Genomic DNA, 18568 nt, shown 5'->3' on the forward strand with positions numbered 1-18568 from the left:
ATCTCGCGGGAGAGAAGGAAAACACGTGACCATTTCGCCCGAACTCTTGAGACGAATTTTACAATTTTACATATAATTATATGATGTATCACGTTGCAAAACTGTAGGTCCTGTTTCTCCCACGATGCAGATGTCGACAAACAAAAGAACGTTAAGGGAGAAAAGAATGTATATGGACCGCGTTCTCTTCGCCGCGGCAGCCGGGAATGATATTTTGTTGATCCTATTTTCGGTGAACCCTTCATCGAATCAATAGCTGAAAAATTGTAATCTAACAACGAGCGCAGAAATGTGTCATTATGCCGTTGAAATATTTTCCATTTGATCACTCTATCGGCATCTTCATTATTTATAAAACTGAAAATTCAAAAAAATGTATATTTCATTAATAGACTGCGAACATTTATACTCTTACGAGAAATTTAAAAGAAATGTGAAAACGTACACAATGTAATGTAAAAACATATAAAATATCTAATGTAAAGCATTAGTCGTAATATTTAATGGACGAAACAATCTTCGCTTAGGTTAAGATATGAAAACATGAATCTGTACAAACATTCGCTATCTATTCATTAACAAGCCAATTCGTAAACGTTATATCCAAAAGAAAATAGTTTAAAGAAATGAAACATTTTGGGCATGGTAAATGTCCGTTGAAAAGATGTCAGTGAGACGAGGGTTTGCTTGGAGTACACATTTCTGAGCTGAATGCGTCACGAGTTTCATCACAAATGAACCGTCCGATCTCCACGACGCCGATTCTCCTCGATCCATTCGATTCTCAAAGGCGGAGGCGATCGTTGAAACTCTATCACAAGGAGTTCCAGTTTTCTGGATTTTAAAGCGCATGAGAAAGAGTCGTACGCGTTCGCAGAGATACGTGCGTTCAAAATACATCAAACGGTGCAAGATAATGTCGACTTTGAACAAAATTGAAAAGCAGAGATCCGAGGGGATGTGCCTGTAATTAAGGCCCGACCATCGAGGCTTCTAACGACGTAATTCCATGAATTATTTTCCATAAATTGCTATTTCGATGATTATCCAATACATATTTCTTTCCTTACTTACGCACATACGTATGATTTAAATCCCAGTAACGGATTACTTTCCCCTCCTTAGTATTATCAATACAATGATAGAAAACACGGTGTGTTGTTTGCGTGTTTTAACAAGGAATATCGTCATAGTGAGAACCGTGTAGAGATTAGCTAGTAAGGTTCTAACTACGAATAAGATCGCTTAAAAAAAAAAAATTTCAAGAATCTTCGTTAAATATCGTCGGACATTAATTACAAATTACTTTCAGACGCAGATACAATTTCGGACCTAAATTATGACCAGGATAGGGAAAACGATCGATACAAATATATAGGTATATTATAATAGTTATTTGATGAAACATTTAAAGCCTTACATAAAATATACAGTATGATGTGTATCGTCACGCATGTATGATAAAATTGTGTGGTACCTGTGTATGTGTGTTATGTGTGTATGTGGTTTTATACCATTCGTTTTTCTCGTATAGAGAATAATTACGTTACACGTCGAACTTTATCAGAGAGCATGTATATATATATATATATATTTATTATACGTGTTCAAAAGACGTCTCAAAATATGCAGCCACGTTCTTTTTACGATCATTTTTTTTCGTTTTTTTATTATTATTTCTATCTTTTTCCCTTTTTTACTTTTCGTTAATAGAGCGGAGATTGGTATATGTCCTTGAAATTGAGATACAGTATTCAGTGTACTCTTGGACTGAGACTCGATACGGCAGTAATAGTAGTAATAGTAATAATAATAATTAATAATAATAATTAATAATAATAATAATATAATAATAATTCTTATAAATTCTTACACTTCTTCGTACCGATAGACTCGAAGAATGTTATCGACTTACTTTATTAATTATTTATTCATTTATTTATATTTATATTTATATATATATATATAATATGTATAGCTCGCCCTCGTCCGCAACTTTTTTTCGTTAATAGTGATCTTTTTTTTTTATCATATATAGATATATCGGTATACAGAGCTAGTATCAAATTCTAACAGAATCGATGCTATGTAAAAATTGTTCCAACCGTTTCGGAGAGATATGCATTTCACTCTGCATCTACTCGTTCTTTTCAGAGTCATTTTCTTCTCTTTTCTTTTCGTTTAACGTACCTTTTGCTCTTAGATTTCTTCTCTTGTTTGTTTCATCATTCTAGATAAATTAGCTCAATCTCATGACATTATTAAAGATCTTGTTTTCACGTCATTGTCATGATCTTCACCATCATCATCATTATTATTCATTAGGAAATTCATTTGTCTTTGATTCGACAGATCGGTCGCGTTATCGTGTATCTCTTACATTAAATTATACAATAATTAAAGATCTAGAAAAATTCGATCTCGATTGTGAATTTTCTATTTAAAATATACTGATACTCAATTTCTCACAGAATTCACGCATAGAAAATGAAGTATTAGTTTCACACCGTCATTCATTCCCCTAAGCACAATTAAAATGGAATATATCTTGTTACAAAATAAAAAAATTAATAATTTCAATAAAAGTTTAAAAACATTTTTACAGAGCGTTAAAGTTCAACTCTAAATATCGATTTAAATAGTTATTCGTTTAAAACAAAATTTCATTGTTTATATATATATATAAGAAGTCTATTGAAAACTACGCTATATTCTTTTTTTTTATATCGTAGCTCCAACATTAAAATCATGACAACAAAAAAAGATAACATATCGTTGGTGAATCGTTGCAAAAGTTATTAATTTTTTCTTTTTTTGAGCTGTTCACCAATAATTTTATTTTTTATTTTTTTATTTTTTTTTTTTAGGCAGTTAGGCGATTCAGTACTTTCACTGGTGAAAATTAAAAAAAATTACTTATCTAAAATAATACAGCGAATCCTGGTACACAGAGTGTACAACAAGCTTATTATCCGACTATATCGTTTAGGCTGGCTATTGCTAAAGGGGTCTTTAAATTACATATAATCAATAATAAAAAAAAGACACGTTCTCGATAAGATGGAGATACACGTAAAAAGTAACACAGTCGTTTGTTTTCTTTCAGCCTTTTGATATTTAGGGTTTCATCTAATAAATTTTTCTTCCCTTCTTTATAAAGCTGATTAGATTATCATTGCCATCGTACTCTATTTAAATTACAGTAAATGGTACTATTTTAGTGTGTAAAATGTCACTGCATATATATAATATGTACCTATATTGTATATATGTATTGCAGCAATAATAGTTCTCGATGTAAGTAGATAAAAGTAGCAATCTGCTGGTCAATGCAGAATCATTAGACGACCCGCCTTTTTTATCGTATGTATAATTTCATTTTATATTCGATAAGTACGAAATATGATGTTTAAAAAATAAAAAATAAAAAAGCAAGTATGAAATTATTAAGAGATCGTCCAATAAGTCTAGCATCTACCAGATTCATTTAGTCTATCATATATGAAAATGAATCTTATGTTTTGGTCAGTGTGAAAAAATAAAAATAATAATTCTTATATTCTGCAAACTACTGTGGACCACGTCAAGATTGATATTGTTTCCTTATATTTGGTTGTATTTTTTTTTTTTTTTTACTTTTGTTTCCCTCTGGTTCACATAAATGAATGAACCTTTACGTGTATTTTCACGCCCGCTCTTTCACTCGTGAATTCCACTGAAGAATTCTTTCAGTGTAAATAGACGGGAGGAGAGAGGCATGCAGATGAATTCTGGGGAAACGAGCCTTCTTTTCTCTTTTTTTTTTTTTTTTTTTTTTGTTGAATTTGACTTAAACTAAATATTTCAAAATCCTTAATTTTCGTTTCTGTTTTTGTTGTCTCGCTTTTTTTGTTTTCTTTTCCCAAATTAATTCGTCATCTGCATAGCATGATACTTTACGAATATTCGTCACATAATAATCAAGCGTCGTATAGCGCAGCAAACGTAGTAGATCTCTGGATAGTGAGGAGTAATAGAGTACTTATCTGCAAAATTCTTGATCTTCACGGGAGATATCAGTGTTTTACATTTTTTTATATATATATGTATTTTTATGTATATACGTATATTAAAATTAGCTAGCGCCGCTAATTCAGCTCGATTCTTTTTCTTTAGAATCTGAAAGCAAACAAAGGAGGCTCGGTCAATCGAAAGGACGAGCGAAATATTTGACTGGGCAATTGAATATTTCGTTACCGTTTGCGGGTAACAAAGCGCGCAACGACAAATAATTTTTTTCCAGGAACGATACAAGCTAGAGAACGTTTTTTTTTCTGTTTTTATTTACCGCTATCGGATTTGTCTTCGGATGTTCCATTTGTCAGTTCAGGCTCTTTCTTCTTCTCACCCTCCTCAGATTCAACGCTCGTCGCTTTCTTCTCTTGGCTTTCTTGGCTGGCCGCCTTTTTATCCTTCGTCTTTCCTTTGGCTGGGGTGGCTGGCTTCGGTTTTGGCTCAAGACTCGGATCCAGCACGATCTTACCAATGTTCTTACGGTCATGCATCTTCTGCATGGCTTCCGGGACGTCCTCCAAAGCCCACGTAGAATCTACCATAGGCTTTATTTGACCATCGTTCCATAAGGCGAATACTCGTTCTACTGCTCGTCGCACGAACGCGTGGCTACCATGTTGATACATCAAGTGGCGCAGATTCAACCCAGACAGAGTTTTATTCTCGTCAAACAGTTTGATGGGGGATACCTTGTCTACTTGCCACCACTGTAAAATGATAAACATGAAAGATTTTGAACATCGATGTAATATATTATTATACATAAGGTAGTCCAAGTCTGTTTTGCAATTAAATGCATTTCCAGAGATTTTATAAGGATGAGATTATTGTGTTGAAATAATTTCATTTATTAGTATATATGTATATATCCTGGTTTATTAAAGAGAAAAATAAATGATTTTAAAATATTCATTCTCTAATTTATATTTAAATTACCTAATGGATCTCTAGCAATCCTCTCATCCTTACAGAACTACTTAATTCCCTTGACTTCGTACCTCTTGGATTAAGCGCGTTTACTGATTAAACTACTGGTCCTATTCATAAATTAGTTATCGCTATTACAAGGAGGAAATAACTCCTTGTAGAACGATGCGGAGAGAGGAAGAAAAAAAATAATGAAGTTAAATTTCTGTGACGTACTGATCGCGCTGCTGAGAAGAAGCTTTTAGTCTCTCCGGTGACCACATTACTTGATCCATAAAGGATATATTTCCCCATTGGTTTCAACAAAGCGTAACCCTTGTTGCATTCTTCGCCGCAAAGGCAATCCAGGACGATGTCTACGCCCTCTGGGGAGATCCTGTAGAACAAAAGAGAATCGAAACGGCCGATAAAGAATCCTATGATATATAAACACACCATGAAGGAAAAAAACGATAAATTATAGAGTTCGTTACACACTTCCTGACTTCGTTGCTATAGTCTGTGCCTCGTTCCAAGAGGTGGTCGATGGTACCAGCTGCTTTCAGGGCTTCGTGCTTTGATTTACTGCACACACCAAAGATGGTCACGTCTTTCACGGTCTTGGCCAGCTGGACCACTGCCTGACCCTAAAACAGAATTCATTAAATGAATACTAATGACTAATGATAGGAAAAAGGAACTATCCTTCATTAGTACGTTCAAATGATAAATTTGAGATTGAGTATAGCAAATACGCGTAAATTTCAGCTTTCTAAAGTACACAGAAACCGCGTATGATTCGAAGAATTATTCAAATGCAACATTCCTTATTCAAGACTAAAAGTCCTCGATTCTAATGTTCACATCTAAATTCCGTAACCATCGTGTTTCACTAATCTTTTAGAGATCTCTTATCGCCTCTCTTCTCTCGCTAAAGGAAATTTTATTTTCTGTTAACATCCTTGAACAAAACTCGTTAACTCCGTGGTACGAGAATTTTTCACGGTGTAAAGGATATAGCGGCGGGTTATATCTTTTAAAAACTTCAGAAGCGGCGGCTAGGGGCGCGCTTAAATTATTTTTAGTTGCCCGGCTGTTCGTATCGTGTTCACCAAACTCGTAATCCCATTATGGTGGCAGAAGGCAGAAAAAGCGTCTTCTGAAGTCTTTTCATTGCGCGACCGCGAAAGAACAGCCGGGGCAGGACACACGATGGGGAAGAAAAAATTGAAGCGGAGCTGCTGGAGATTTTCTCAACAGAAGCAGCATTCATTATTTCCGAGAATCAAGAGAGCTGACCGCCCTTCTCTCTTCTCTTCTCCTTGTCTCGCCGCTCTGTCCGTTCTGTCGAGAATTCGATACCCAATAACGTTGACCAATCCCAGAGCCTCGAGTGGCGCGGCGAAAGGAACAGAGACAGGACGATAGGTTCGAAGGGAAGAGAAGCAAGAATTTAAGAAAACGAAAAAATCGAAGAAAAGAGGTAGCAAAAAGGGAAAGAGCGCGGACGAGGGCCAGAATGTTAAGAAGCCACTCTACATTGTACGTCATAACGTAACACATTGCCAACCGTTTAGAAGGAATCTCATTTTCTATCATCATATTATTCATAATTAGACTGCGGATATTTGTATAAATTCATATTTTTATAAATATAACTAAAAATAAAGACGATCGTAAATAGAAGTTTATTTCACGTATTAAATGTTATAACCAGTGTTTTACATACTTTACATATTTTTGCATATTCCATGCTTTATGGCGCCTTTAGATTTTCACCTAAATGCATAAAAAGCCACAGTCTATTTATAATAAATAATATTTCGTTCCCTAGCTAACAATGCACAACAGATTCAGCTAGTATATACGAATCAATCTCTTAGAGTAAAAGCTGTCATAAAAGTTTTATGCAAGCAGATTAAAAAACAAACAAAATGTGTTCAAAATTTGTATAATATATCGTGTATAAATATCAGATCAATCAATTTCCCCTCGTAAAAATATCCCAACAATATCGAAAGATTCCGAAAGATCAAACTTTCTAGAAGTTTCTCGATGTTATCGCAATATACATCTCTTCCAAACGACATTTCCTCAAACCACCACCACCACCACCACCACCACTACTGTAATATTCTTCACGCATCATTGACAGCAACGAACATATTTCATGCGGTTAAGTCGAACGAAACGCCGCGAGTATATGAAACCAGTTAGTTCGACAAGAATATACGTAACAAGGGGATGGCAATACAGGGCAAAGGAAAATATGAGCTGATAAGGTGTGGTAGTGCCAGCGGGTTCAAAGAAAGAGGAAAAGTCCGACGTGATCGGGAAATGCAATCTCTCAAGTCAAGTGCTTTTTCTAGCTTTCCCCGTCTACGTGACTTGCCTAAATCCTTTTCCGACGAGGATACACGCGGAAAAGCGTATTTGACGCACGCGTCGACAATCTCAAGTTTTAATGAAATAAGGAATCTGAACAGATTTGTTTCTCTTCTTTCACTTTTTCTTTGTCGGAAAACTTAAGCTATTTGAATTTTCTATGTAAAATAACAAATAACATTTGCCCAATAAGACATAATTTTTCTGTGTCTTTAAAGCGATATAAGAATCTTTGCTTCGGTGGGTTTTATTTTTCGATAAACCGAAGAATGACGTAATAAAGACGCGCGCAGGGATTCGAGTTCAAACTGGTTATCAGAAGTGAATTTCTGGCCTGATTAAAACGACATTACATAAATACTTAAAATCGAGATGCGGCAGTCTGACAGGATTAGGTAATAAGGATTGGGTCACCGAAAGATAAATCCGAAATCGGTATATCCAAGAATCCTCCCGATACAGTCAGAAAAAAACTACATTTATCAAATCATACATTCTACATTTACACCCTTAAACGATATTAGACAATAATTTCTATTTACATGGCTGTCACTTACATCTATTCGTTCGTTCTTTAATAAAACCACGATATTAACCCTGAAGTTGGCACACGGTGGCCTTTCATAATCGTAACAGGATACCGGTTTTGGTTACTGCATTGCAAACTAATTGCAAGTGGAAAAATTCCTTAACGTTTCTACGCACATTTGAATTCTGAATACTCTGAAACTACATACCAAGTATTTCAACTATTGTACATATCAAGTATTTCACTGAATTTTTCCAGAATAATTTTACGTATTCAAAATATGTCAAAAAATTCTCACAACTGAAAGACCGCGGTGCGATGTACACCAGACTCAGATACATTACAATTAGTTAGGGCCACCGATTCAGCTCGATATTCCTTTCCTTTGGAATCTGAAAGTTAATAACATTAATAATGATCCTTCATAATGCGATCAACTGAAAATCGAACTGGCCACAGTACTCGTTCGTGCAAACGGGGCTTAAGAGCTAGCATACAACACGTACTGACGGTGGTAGCATGACGGTAGTGGTAACAGTTGTGATGGTGTGGTCTCAGACGGGCGCGGCCCGTCACGGTGGTCGATGAGAGAACGAAGGGTTGCTTGGCAACCCTCACACCCCTGTCGTTCCGTGCACCAGCGGCGGCAGCATCCCCCGTAGATTTTCGTCGTCTCAACTTCCAACGATGCTACGCGACGCGTATAGACCAATGGGTGGGGCGGGGTGGAGAGCAGAGTAGAGGGGGGGTGAAGTAGAGTAGACTAGGAGAGAGAAGGGTTGCGGAGAGAGGAAGGTAGGAGTCGCGGGGGCGATGTAGTTAGCTTCGAATGTAACCTGTTGAGCCGTATTGATCCCGACGTACCTAGTCGGCTGCTCCCGCCTTCTCCTTCGACGACATTGAGAGAGAAAGCGTTGCACGGATGTGACTCGAGCAGACTTCGCGAAAGGGGCAGTAACCTTGCATCGTGTCGCGGACTCTCTCTCTCTCTCTCTCTCTCTCTCTCTCTCTCTCTCTATCTGTCTATCTATCTATCTATCTCGATGGGTCGTAATTGCCGCGCGATCCTATCCCTCTTCCTTCCGCTTTTTTGAAACGCGATTTTCCCTCTTCAGGAGGAACGACGAGACATGGAGAATGATTTTTTGGATGAATCTTTCTCCACGTTGAAGATGGGACGTTTATAATGGGAGAACGCTTTTAATTTTCGGATAGAAGTCTCGTGATTTTCGTTGGGGGACCAGATGTCTGATGGTTCTGATTTTAGTGGTAAGAACTGTGATAGGTATTTGTATATTTAATTTCTAGGAGAAGCTTTGATTTTCCGTAAGCGTTAGTTGCATTACATTTCCTTTGTTTTGTCGTGATAGTCGCATATTCTTAAGGTTTTGGTAACTAACCTAGGGATATTTTAATTGTTTAAAATTCTAGCTATGTTTAATTCGTAGCTAAGATCATGTTATCGAAAGAAGATGGGGAAAAAGGTGAAACATATGCTATTCTTACTAACGCGTTAGAACATTTTCTCTTTTTTCTCTTTCTTTCAAAAAGCATCGTAAATCTTTGATAATTAGGTGCTTTTGAAACGTTTAACCAAATATAGTTCGTTAACAATGAAAGAAAATGTGAATTATTGTCTTCGATCTTTTTACGTAACGGAACCTAAGTACAAATAAATAAGTAAACCGCGCAACAAATAATTGCGTATCAACTATACCAATCTATATGATTAACGAGTAGCAAACGATCACTTAACGGTTGCATAAAACGTTTTAACAGCCTAACAATTAATTCGATCATCTTCAATTCTCCAGAGCAAGATTTTACAATGTTTCTTTATCATTTTCTTCTGTCGTCTCCGTCTTTGACGCACAGTGCGGTTGTCTCTTGGAATATTTTTCGCGTTAGATAATTGTGGCTCTTTTTATCGCTACATCAAAGAGAAGAGATGACTTACCACACCACCGCCGGCGCTGTGAAGCACGAGACTCTTTCCAGGCGTCAAATTGGCCAGTTCGAACAGCAGTATGTAAGCAACAGTGTAGTTCATCGTGATTGCCGCTGCATCGAGGTAACTCATCCCGGCTGGTAGCGCGAAAACGGAGGTGGCCGGCACGGAGACGAGCTCTGCCCACGCCTTGTGATCAGGAAGTGCGACCACTCGATCGCCCACCTGAAAATAAGTAGTCAAATGTTTCCTGTACATTAACTTTATTACCATCTCTCTTTTTTTTATCTTTAATATTAGTACTGCCTTCGTATACTTTTATAAATCGATTTTATTAACCCTGCCGCAGTGCTTGAATATCTACACGTCTCACTCTCGCTTTGCTTTCAATCCGAAGAAAGATTTTCAATGTTTTTTTGAAACTGTAGCATTGGCAGAAGAAATTAAACATGTATCAATAACGATTCTTTTATATTTTCCAAAAATCTATGAAACTTTCTAACGATAGAAAAATACAATTCCGTTATAAATAACGCAAAAGACACAGCAGGCTTAATACGTGTGTTTAATGCATATATATCTGACGACTGTTTGGTGTAATCTCATAATGTTTTAAAAATTTCTCGTTTGTGACAATCATTTGTGGCAAATTTGAAGTTAGAGTTAGGTTTTATGTTAGATTCAGGTTAGGTTATACATTGTATTAAGTTATACATTAACACATATAGATATTATAGAATACCTTCACGCGATTTTCAATGATGTAACGTTCTTATAATGATTGGTATCAAGCCCGGGGCACATAACACATATAGGTTATGTAACAATTCGGTAATTGAATTTGAAAACCAATTCCATTTGACTTGATAAAAATTTCAGATTCGAAAAATTGTGCTTTATCCCTCTCCCCAACAGAACGAAATAGAGATCCACTTCGTATCCCCGGATTTAAAAGGTATCGACCTCCAACTCCCTCTATTTACACCCTCCGTCGTATTCGCACCCCAAAGCATATTTTTCAAATTTTACAAATCTTTTTCCGAACCTATCACGATCAAAGAAGCATTATCCTCGCATCCCTTCTTTATCGATCTTCAAATATCTGTACAGAGGGGATAACGCTTGCCATCGTTGCAGCAACAACGTGATATAACGCATCCCGATAATTCCTTCAAACAGCGATTAACCATCTTCAAATGAGAACCCCTGCGGCAAGGCAGATTATCCCATAAAGAAGCGACTAAATGAATAAAACAGAGAGAGGGAAGATCGCCACATATAAACCCAACAATGCCAAGAACTCGAGGAAGCGAGCCAGAGGGGAAGGAAAGGTCTGGGTTAGAGGGCGCTGCGTGCTCGAATATTCCATCTCGAAAAGCTTCCCACTTTCACGTATATACTCTCTATACAGGATGTTTCAAAAATAGGTGGCCAAGCTTCGCTACTGTATTCTACTCTCCCTAAGGAAGGGAAAATGTTACATAAACATTAGTCTCTGGAAAATCTTCCTCTTCGAGATATAAATACTCCTTGTTTGTTTCGAAATTTTACGTGCGTATGCTGTTACGCATAACGATGGCTCATGAAAATATCCAAACATTTACCATACGAAATCTCTATACATATACTGTAATTTATTATGCAAAACATTTTGCAAAGTCAACTTCAAAATTAGAACAGTAGAAAAGGGCTAACTAATGAAATTTTATCGGCATTATTTGCTTTATTTATTCGTTTCTCGATAATAAACAACTTTACGCGTGTAATTTATTTCTCCAAAACCCTGACGTTTCAAAAGGTAGAAATTCGATCCCAGCCACGTATCCAAACAACGAACTCGGAATTTTATACAGAAGCGAAGAAGTGGTTAATTTGACTCGTATTACGCGTTATTCGTATTATTCATATTACAAGGTAATATTTCTGAAGCATCCTGTATACGCTGTACAAGCTGGCCGGTCGTTTACACGCGCTGCTCGGATATTTGACCCTAAAGCCTTAAACCTGGCATCTTCTCCACAGTTCTCCCCCTCGTGACCTCGAGCAGTTTCGCGAGTCGCGAAAATAGACCACCCCAAGATGCGAGAGACAGAGAGAAAGGAGGAAGAATAGAGTTTGGAGAAAGAAGCGTTTTCCTGTGGCGTCTACCGCAGTACCAAGCTCCAAGAGTACCGTGGGACTCCACCCTTGCGGAAAGATTAGTGGGTGAAAAATTCAAGGACGACGCGATGGACTGAACGCGGAACGACTATTTCGAGAACGAATTTTCCTTCGGGCGGGCTACCACTTTGCCGCGGGACGTTTTCTGTCTGAGAGTGAAACGATCGCTTTTTCTTGCTTCATAATCAAGACCGGACGCGTTTTTCGTTGAGAAACCTTTTTCCTTTGACGGCTCTTTTTCCTCAGTTTTTTTACCCACTTGAAGGAAACGATGGTCGAACTCGTAGAAAGAATTCTGTTTGCTTATGAGAACGAAAATATAAATTACGACTGACTGTAACTTTGATTGCCTGTGTTTATCATAAAGCGAGTAAAACAGGAATAAATACGTACATACATTTTCTTACGTTCCGAATGACAATTGAGAGGTTGAAAATCATATTGGTTTGAGTCAAGCTTTTGAGAATCTGGCTTCTCAAATCTGGAGCCTGGAGTCGCGTATTTCAACTCGTCAAGGTATCACCCTCTAATCTTACAGTCAATTAAATTACAATTCTATTCTCTGTCGGAGTACGTGTCTACAATTTAAAGGAGTGTAACGATAACGAAGGTGCGTAACGATAAATCATTTTATATCATTTCATGAAAAATATCAATGAGCTAATTTATTGCGTTATAATTCTCAATCCTTCGTGTGTATCCTAATCGTCAATGTCTATGCTGGTGTACATTCTTACGAACGTAATTACAGAAATGGAACATCGATAAAAATTTATTTCGCCTGCTAAATATAGTGAGCGTTCAAGTACTTTAAATATCGTATATATTATTGCGTGTTGTACATAGAGTTTCGGAATCTTAAATTTCTCAAAAGTGCCGCAGTCTATCAATCGAGTCACCATAATCTACTCCTACTTAGTTTTATCGGAAGAAATTTCTCTCCGTCTCGTTAAATACGACAATCAAAAACTGAAACGGTTAATATTTCACGGATGACCACGTGGCGTCGGGGGAAAAAATGACCATGGAAGAAAGATGATTCGACAGTATAATAACGTTCCTAAGCGTGACGTCGCTTTTTCCTCAGTGGACACAATATTTTCCATGACACAACGTTGCGTTGGGTCGATGTCGCTGGGAAATATTAGACGTCGTTTCTGTCCGGAGGCAACCATGGAAAAATCGATAGGAATCGAGCCAGCTCAAAGGAATAACTATTGAGACTAGAGTATATTACGTTGCACGTGAAAAGAACGAAAGTACACGCCTCTTTTTTTTTCCCTTAACACAAATTTGCATTTATTATCATATCAAGCGATTCTTGAGCCACCCTTTCATACATATTTTAGGGGATTGTTGATGTAGATTATACGGTGCTATGCCACGAATAAAAGAGCTACACACAGATAAATATATCGTTTTAACACTAACCTTACCAGACCTGGGTCACATGAACGGTTTGAACATTTCATTTAAAATTGTACATTCATTGTTACTTCTATTGTTCGTCTAACTTTATGTAAATCCTGCTATTAACAAAAATTGAGAAATCAGATGATATAAGAATTTACATAAAGTTAGACGAACAAAAATAATAACAACGAATGTGCAATTTTAAATTAAATTTTCCAAACGGTCAATCGACCGGGTCAGGTAAGGTTAGCATTAAATCGCTGACAAACATTGACCTATTAAAAAACTTTTGTTCGAAGCACGAAAGATGTTCCAAGGTTGGTGGTTGTAAGTACACCATGAGCATAACTCAAAGAAAAATATAATTAGAATTCCATGCTAATTCAAAGGGGAAGACTATGGAAAAATAAATAAATAAAATAAGATAAAATAATTCTCCGTGAAGATTTTTAGAAATTATTTCACCAAGTGTACGATGAATCGTTTGAAACTCTTCGTTTGACGTTGATAAGCAAAAGTGATGATACTTCGCTGAAGATCTGAATTTGATGGTTCGCAGAATTTGAATAGAGCGTTGAGAGTTGAGAATAAGTTAAAGATAACTGCTTTTTAAAGACTCTTTGCCGATAAAACAACTGACAAAGCTGGATGTAAAGTTTTCTGGCTGGGATGTTCCTTGGTTTACTTACTTTAAAGTTCTCCACGCCCTCACCAACTTGCTCGATGTCACCTGCGCACTCGGATCCCATAATGAAAGGAGTTTTTGGTGGGGAATCGATAGCGCCCTGTCTGGCCATCAGATCTTGGAAATTCAATCCGCTGAAAAGACATACAAATACATTTTATTTAAAAAACCTGCTATTAAGGTAAGCACTCTATGTACGCATTAATACATGTACAATGTTGAAGATAATTCAATGCATTAACAAACTACCTAAGTCTAAATGTCCTAATACTTATGGTTGGCAGTGTACATTTTCTTCTTTCTTTTTTTTTGCGATTCCGTAAAACAACCAATTCTGCAAACACGAGCTGCGTGTACGATCGATGATATGGATTAACCGAGTGATGTAGGTATAAGTTTTTAATACTTTCCGACAAACCGACGCTATAGTCAGAAAAAAAAGAAGAAAAGAAACGAGGGCTAATTTTGTAAATTTATTTTTAGTACAGCTCCTTGAAGGTTTCATTGTCTTATTGCGACAAGTATATTTAGTAGATATAGTTATATACCATAGTAAATTTATCCTTGATATTCCGAACGATTACGCCCGAAGAAGAGACGATAGTCCTGCTTCGTCACTAAAATTCTCTGCAATTGTTCTGCATTGCCGTTATATTCTGTGATAGCATCGGGACAAAAAATTAAAAGTACTGTACCACTTAGCAAAGCTTATCGCATTATGCAGTAACGGGTACTCTAGACACGCGTGCCTGTCCGCTTCTCACGTAATAACGTCGGAAAGGCGGCAATCGATGCAGATAAAATATTCGTGGGCAGTATTCGCGCCGCTTTTCCAGGAAGCAACCTGAACGAGCGGCGTCAGTACTATAGGAAGCACTGATAAAGCATGTACCGGCGTTGTTTCACGGTCCCCGACGTGGTCGCCACGAGAGAGACACCGGTTGTGCGTTGCGTGCGACGCCAGGCGTCGGTCTAGGCGTCGTGGCGCCTCGACTTACCCTCCCCGTCTGTCAGTCGCCACGTAGGGTTAAACAGAAGCTCGAAGGTAACCGCACACGTGTATTTATACGAGGCGAAACGGAGGCACAAGTCGCGTGGGACTGCACACGCATCTGAAACGTTCTATTTCAGCCCCTTTTAAAATCCCTTAAGCCGCGTTCATATTAGTCATGTTATTCTTTATTCTGCGAGTACAGTGGCTACAAAAAGTATTCGTACGCGGCTGCATTTATTATTTCTTTTTTTTTTTTTTTTTTTACATTACTTTTACCTTTTCTTTACATTAACTTTATTACTTATTTTAACTTCATGTTGAATCGTATTAAGCAAATGGCGAAACTTCTCTACGGATCGTTTGAGACGATCTTTACATTTTTCCTCATCTTTTACGATTCTTTCAACAGAGTCTTCGCCGAGACTTCTTCCTCGTTAACTCTGCCCGTAACAATATCCGTCGGGAATGACGTTTGTTTCTAATAATTTCTGTTTCGAACGTCCATGCGATCGCGGCTTAATGACGCGCAACACTCATACAGACAGAGGCGGCGTAGTATTTCATCTCACGCGCGTGCATTCACGTGCGGCTCTGTCGCCTCCTCGGGACTCGCATTCGAGACTATCATTCCCCGGAACTCCGGAACTGGAAAAATTCTCTCTCCCTCCGAACAGTCTCTATTTTTATCCTTTACGAGCGTACGCGGCAAAAGAATTGGTATCGACTCGGTTGGCGTGACTGGATTCGAATATGAATGTTTCTCGTTTGTTACGAAACTGCGGCCATGTACATTTTAATAAGGTCGAAAGATTCTTTTGATTTCTCTTTATCAAGATCTCCGATAATATTTACTATTATATATATTAATTTCGTGTTAAAATATAGTTCAAGAGACTTAGAAGTAAGCGAGAAAAGGAAACTTCTCCCTAGCTTAGGTTAATATTTGACATAGCTGGTACTATCTCCAGGTAGACTGACCTCGCAGACGTAGCTGTCCTTGGCCTCGGAAAAAGCCAAAATTAGAAATGGCACTTGGTAACGCGGAGAAAGAGATTGGAGAATGTTCATACAGAAAGGGAAGTGATGGGAAGTGGCAGAGGTCTGCTGTACAGTTGTCTGGAACGGAAATGGGATAATGCAATTGTCCCTCCTATCAGCGGGGGATTACTCAGTTCTCTACAAATACACTCAGGGATACAGGAATTTTAAGCATGCGAACAGTACACTTGCCTTTCATAGCCTCGGCTGTTACTTATTGTTAGAATTAATACTAATCTAACGCGGCAAAAAAGATATTGAGAAAATCATCGAAATTTCCTGTCGAAACCATTATGTTAAAAAATTTCAAAATATAAATTGAACGAAAAAAAAGAATTATAAAGTTTTATGTTAATGTGATGTTAGGTCAATTTTCAAAATACATAATTCCAAAGTAAGTAATTATAGGAAAGAAATCGAATCAAATTGCGCGGGAACATCGAATTCTCTGCTACCATTTTCTCATCATCCATTCTCTATTTTCTAGGACGTCATTGCTTTGGAAACGAATTTTCAGCGAGTTCTCTGATTACGAGATGTATGATAAAGCTTTATCGATGACCTGTGTGTGTCACATAATTTCCTGGGAATGACCAGCGCGATGAATCATTGTGCTTGAATCGAGAAATATCACGCAAGAGCGATAATAGACGAGAAAATTGTCACTGTTATCTCAATAAAAAATATTTAAAACAACAGGCCAGGAAATTTCTGAGGAATAATCATATCGTTCAATGTTATTCTATTAAAAAATTGTGTGTAAAATTTTACTTTTATCAGATAATTATTCAGAATCGAACGAACTAAAAGTAACAATAGTTTAGTAACTGGTAGTTAGTAATTTTCCATTATTTCAGTTAAATGTAATAATTAAAGCGAATAATTAATTTCCAAATTATACTCTCGACACTAACGAATCGCACAGGTCGTCGATTATAACGTAGTATAATGTAATACATGTCCTTAAAATATCATATGTCATATATTATATATATAGTATGTATGTATTATGTTCCTGCAATTTGCAGTGAGTCACGAATCTGTTGGTCGAATTATCAAGCGCAACATACAAGCAGCTCTCGTACTACAATTCTATACGTAATTATATATACGATTATGTTTACAAAAAATGGCCACTAAAACTTTTCTTTGTTTGTCTCGACTATGTCGAAATTACGTCAGAGTTTGCCTTATGTTCTGTGCAAAAAAGTAAAAGTATATTTTATATTCTACTAGATTCACGGCTAATTCTGACATGATCAGTCATCGGACATTTCAAGTAAACTCTTGGAAGTTTCTTCAATAACAAAACATTCTTTCTGCTTGGAAGAATTCATTCTATCGATACACGTTATTTCCATGTCATTTGATAAAAGCCTCACGTCTATGATGAAAGCAGCATTCAAGATGAAAGCGGCGTGATCGCAACGAATCATGAAACGCAATAATTTCACCCGCTAAAGTTATCGACAGCAAGGAAATAGCATCGAGTTACGTTTCACTTTGTTGCGGATTTAATGGATTTCACCAGACCAACTTCATTTTCTCAATTTATGAATTGAACGAACTGTAACCGATAAAAAAAGTCATAAATTTCATATTTCATGCTTCGATTCTCATCCGATACGAAGGAATATTGGAAATAAAAGTATATATCCACGTCACAAGTGGCAGCACCGTTTCCGTTAACCAATGTGGATACTTCTATGTAAACAGAACGATACAAGTTAATCCTTCAGCGAACATATACACAGAAAGACATCATGGGTAAATATTCTATCGAGTAGAACAAACATGGCGGATCCACTAACGTCTCGTCGCAAAGAAACGAATATGCGCGCTTGAACGAATAAAATCTTCTCTCTTATTTCTCCGTGTAACTTGACCCGTCAATATTACAAAGTTAAAAGGAAGGAACAAAGGAAATGGTACGAAAAAAGGATAGTACGAAACTACACTGTTTGAAGCAATAGGAGAATATCTACTACGAACAATTTTATTCTAATCAAGCGAACAAAAGGAAGATTTGGTTTGAAGTAAATTATTAAGGAAAGACGTATATACGACGTCTATGATGCGTGATCTTCTAATTATCTTTTTGAGTATATATTACATCTAACGATATAGTTTCTGTATAATGAAAATGCTGCTTAATGCGTCATTATCACCGACAACCGGACAAATTGTACGTGATTCAAAGCCGATCGCGTGACACAAAACATTTTCATTCACTGGAAGACGCTTAATCGGCCATTACATTCCATATGATTTATCGCTTGTTGCTTTCAATCGTTCGACGTTCAGATTTGAAATATGCTGATTTGATACATTGACTCACGAAGGTATTTGATATAGAGAGCTTATCGTAGAAAGCTATCATGTATACGTATATTATCCGAGTTATACAATACATGTTAAGATTTTATTGAACATTCTGATGAGACATTATCATAATTA

At 37.0% G+C, this 18568-nt stretch overlaps 1 protein-coding gene and 1 long non-coding RNA gene across 2 annotated transcripts in view; one reads left to right on the top strand and one right to left on the bottom strand.

The window, feature by feature from the left end:
* Window positions 1-3595: 3595 nt before the first annotated feature.
* Window positions 3596-18568, bottom strand: part of LOC132913267 (synaptic vesicle membrane protein VAT-1 homolog-like) — a 31422-nt gene continuing 16449 nt past the window's right edge. Inside the window, exons 2-7 of the mRNA XM_060971472.1 lie at window positions 14084-14213; window positions 9831-10046; window positions 5458-5606; window positions 5197-5356; window positions 4328-4760; window positions 3596-4158 (exon numbers count right to left, since the gene is read on the bottom strand). Of these exons, the coding sequence (XP_060827455.1) occupies window positions 4133-4158; window positions 4328-4760; window positions 5197-5356; window positions 5458-5606; window positions 9831-10046; window positions 14084-14213 (1114 nt within the window). The 3' untranslated portion in view covers window positions 3596-4132. The remainder of the gene's footprint in view (window positions 4159-4327; window positions 4761-5196; window positions 5357-5457; window positions 5607-9830; window positions 10047-14083; window positions 14214-18568) is intronic.
* LOC132913770 (uncharacterized) lies at window positions 14571-16807 on the top strand. The gene is made up of 2 exons (XR_009659441.1): window positions 14571-15124; window positions 16042-16807. It is a non-coding gene; the product is annotated as an uncharacterized LOC132913770 (long non-coding RNA).

This window comes from Bombus pascuorum, chromosome 1, assembly GCF_905332965.1.
Source record: "Bombus pascuorum chromosome 1, iyBomPasc1.1, whole genome shotgun sequence".
Lineage (NCBI taxonomy): Eukaryota > Metazoa > Arthropoda > Insecta > Hymenoptera > Apidae > Bombus > Bombus pascuorum.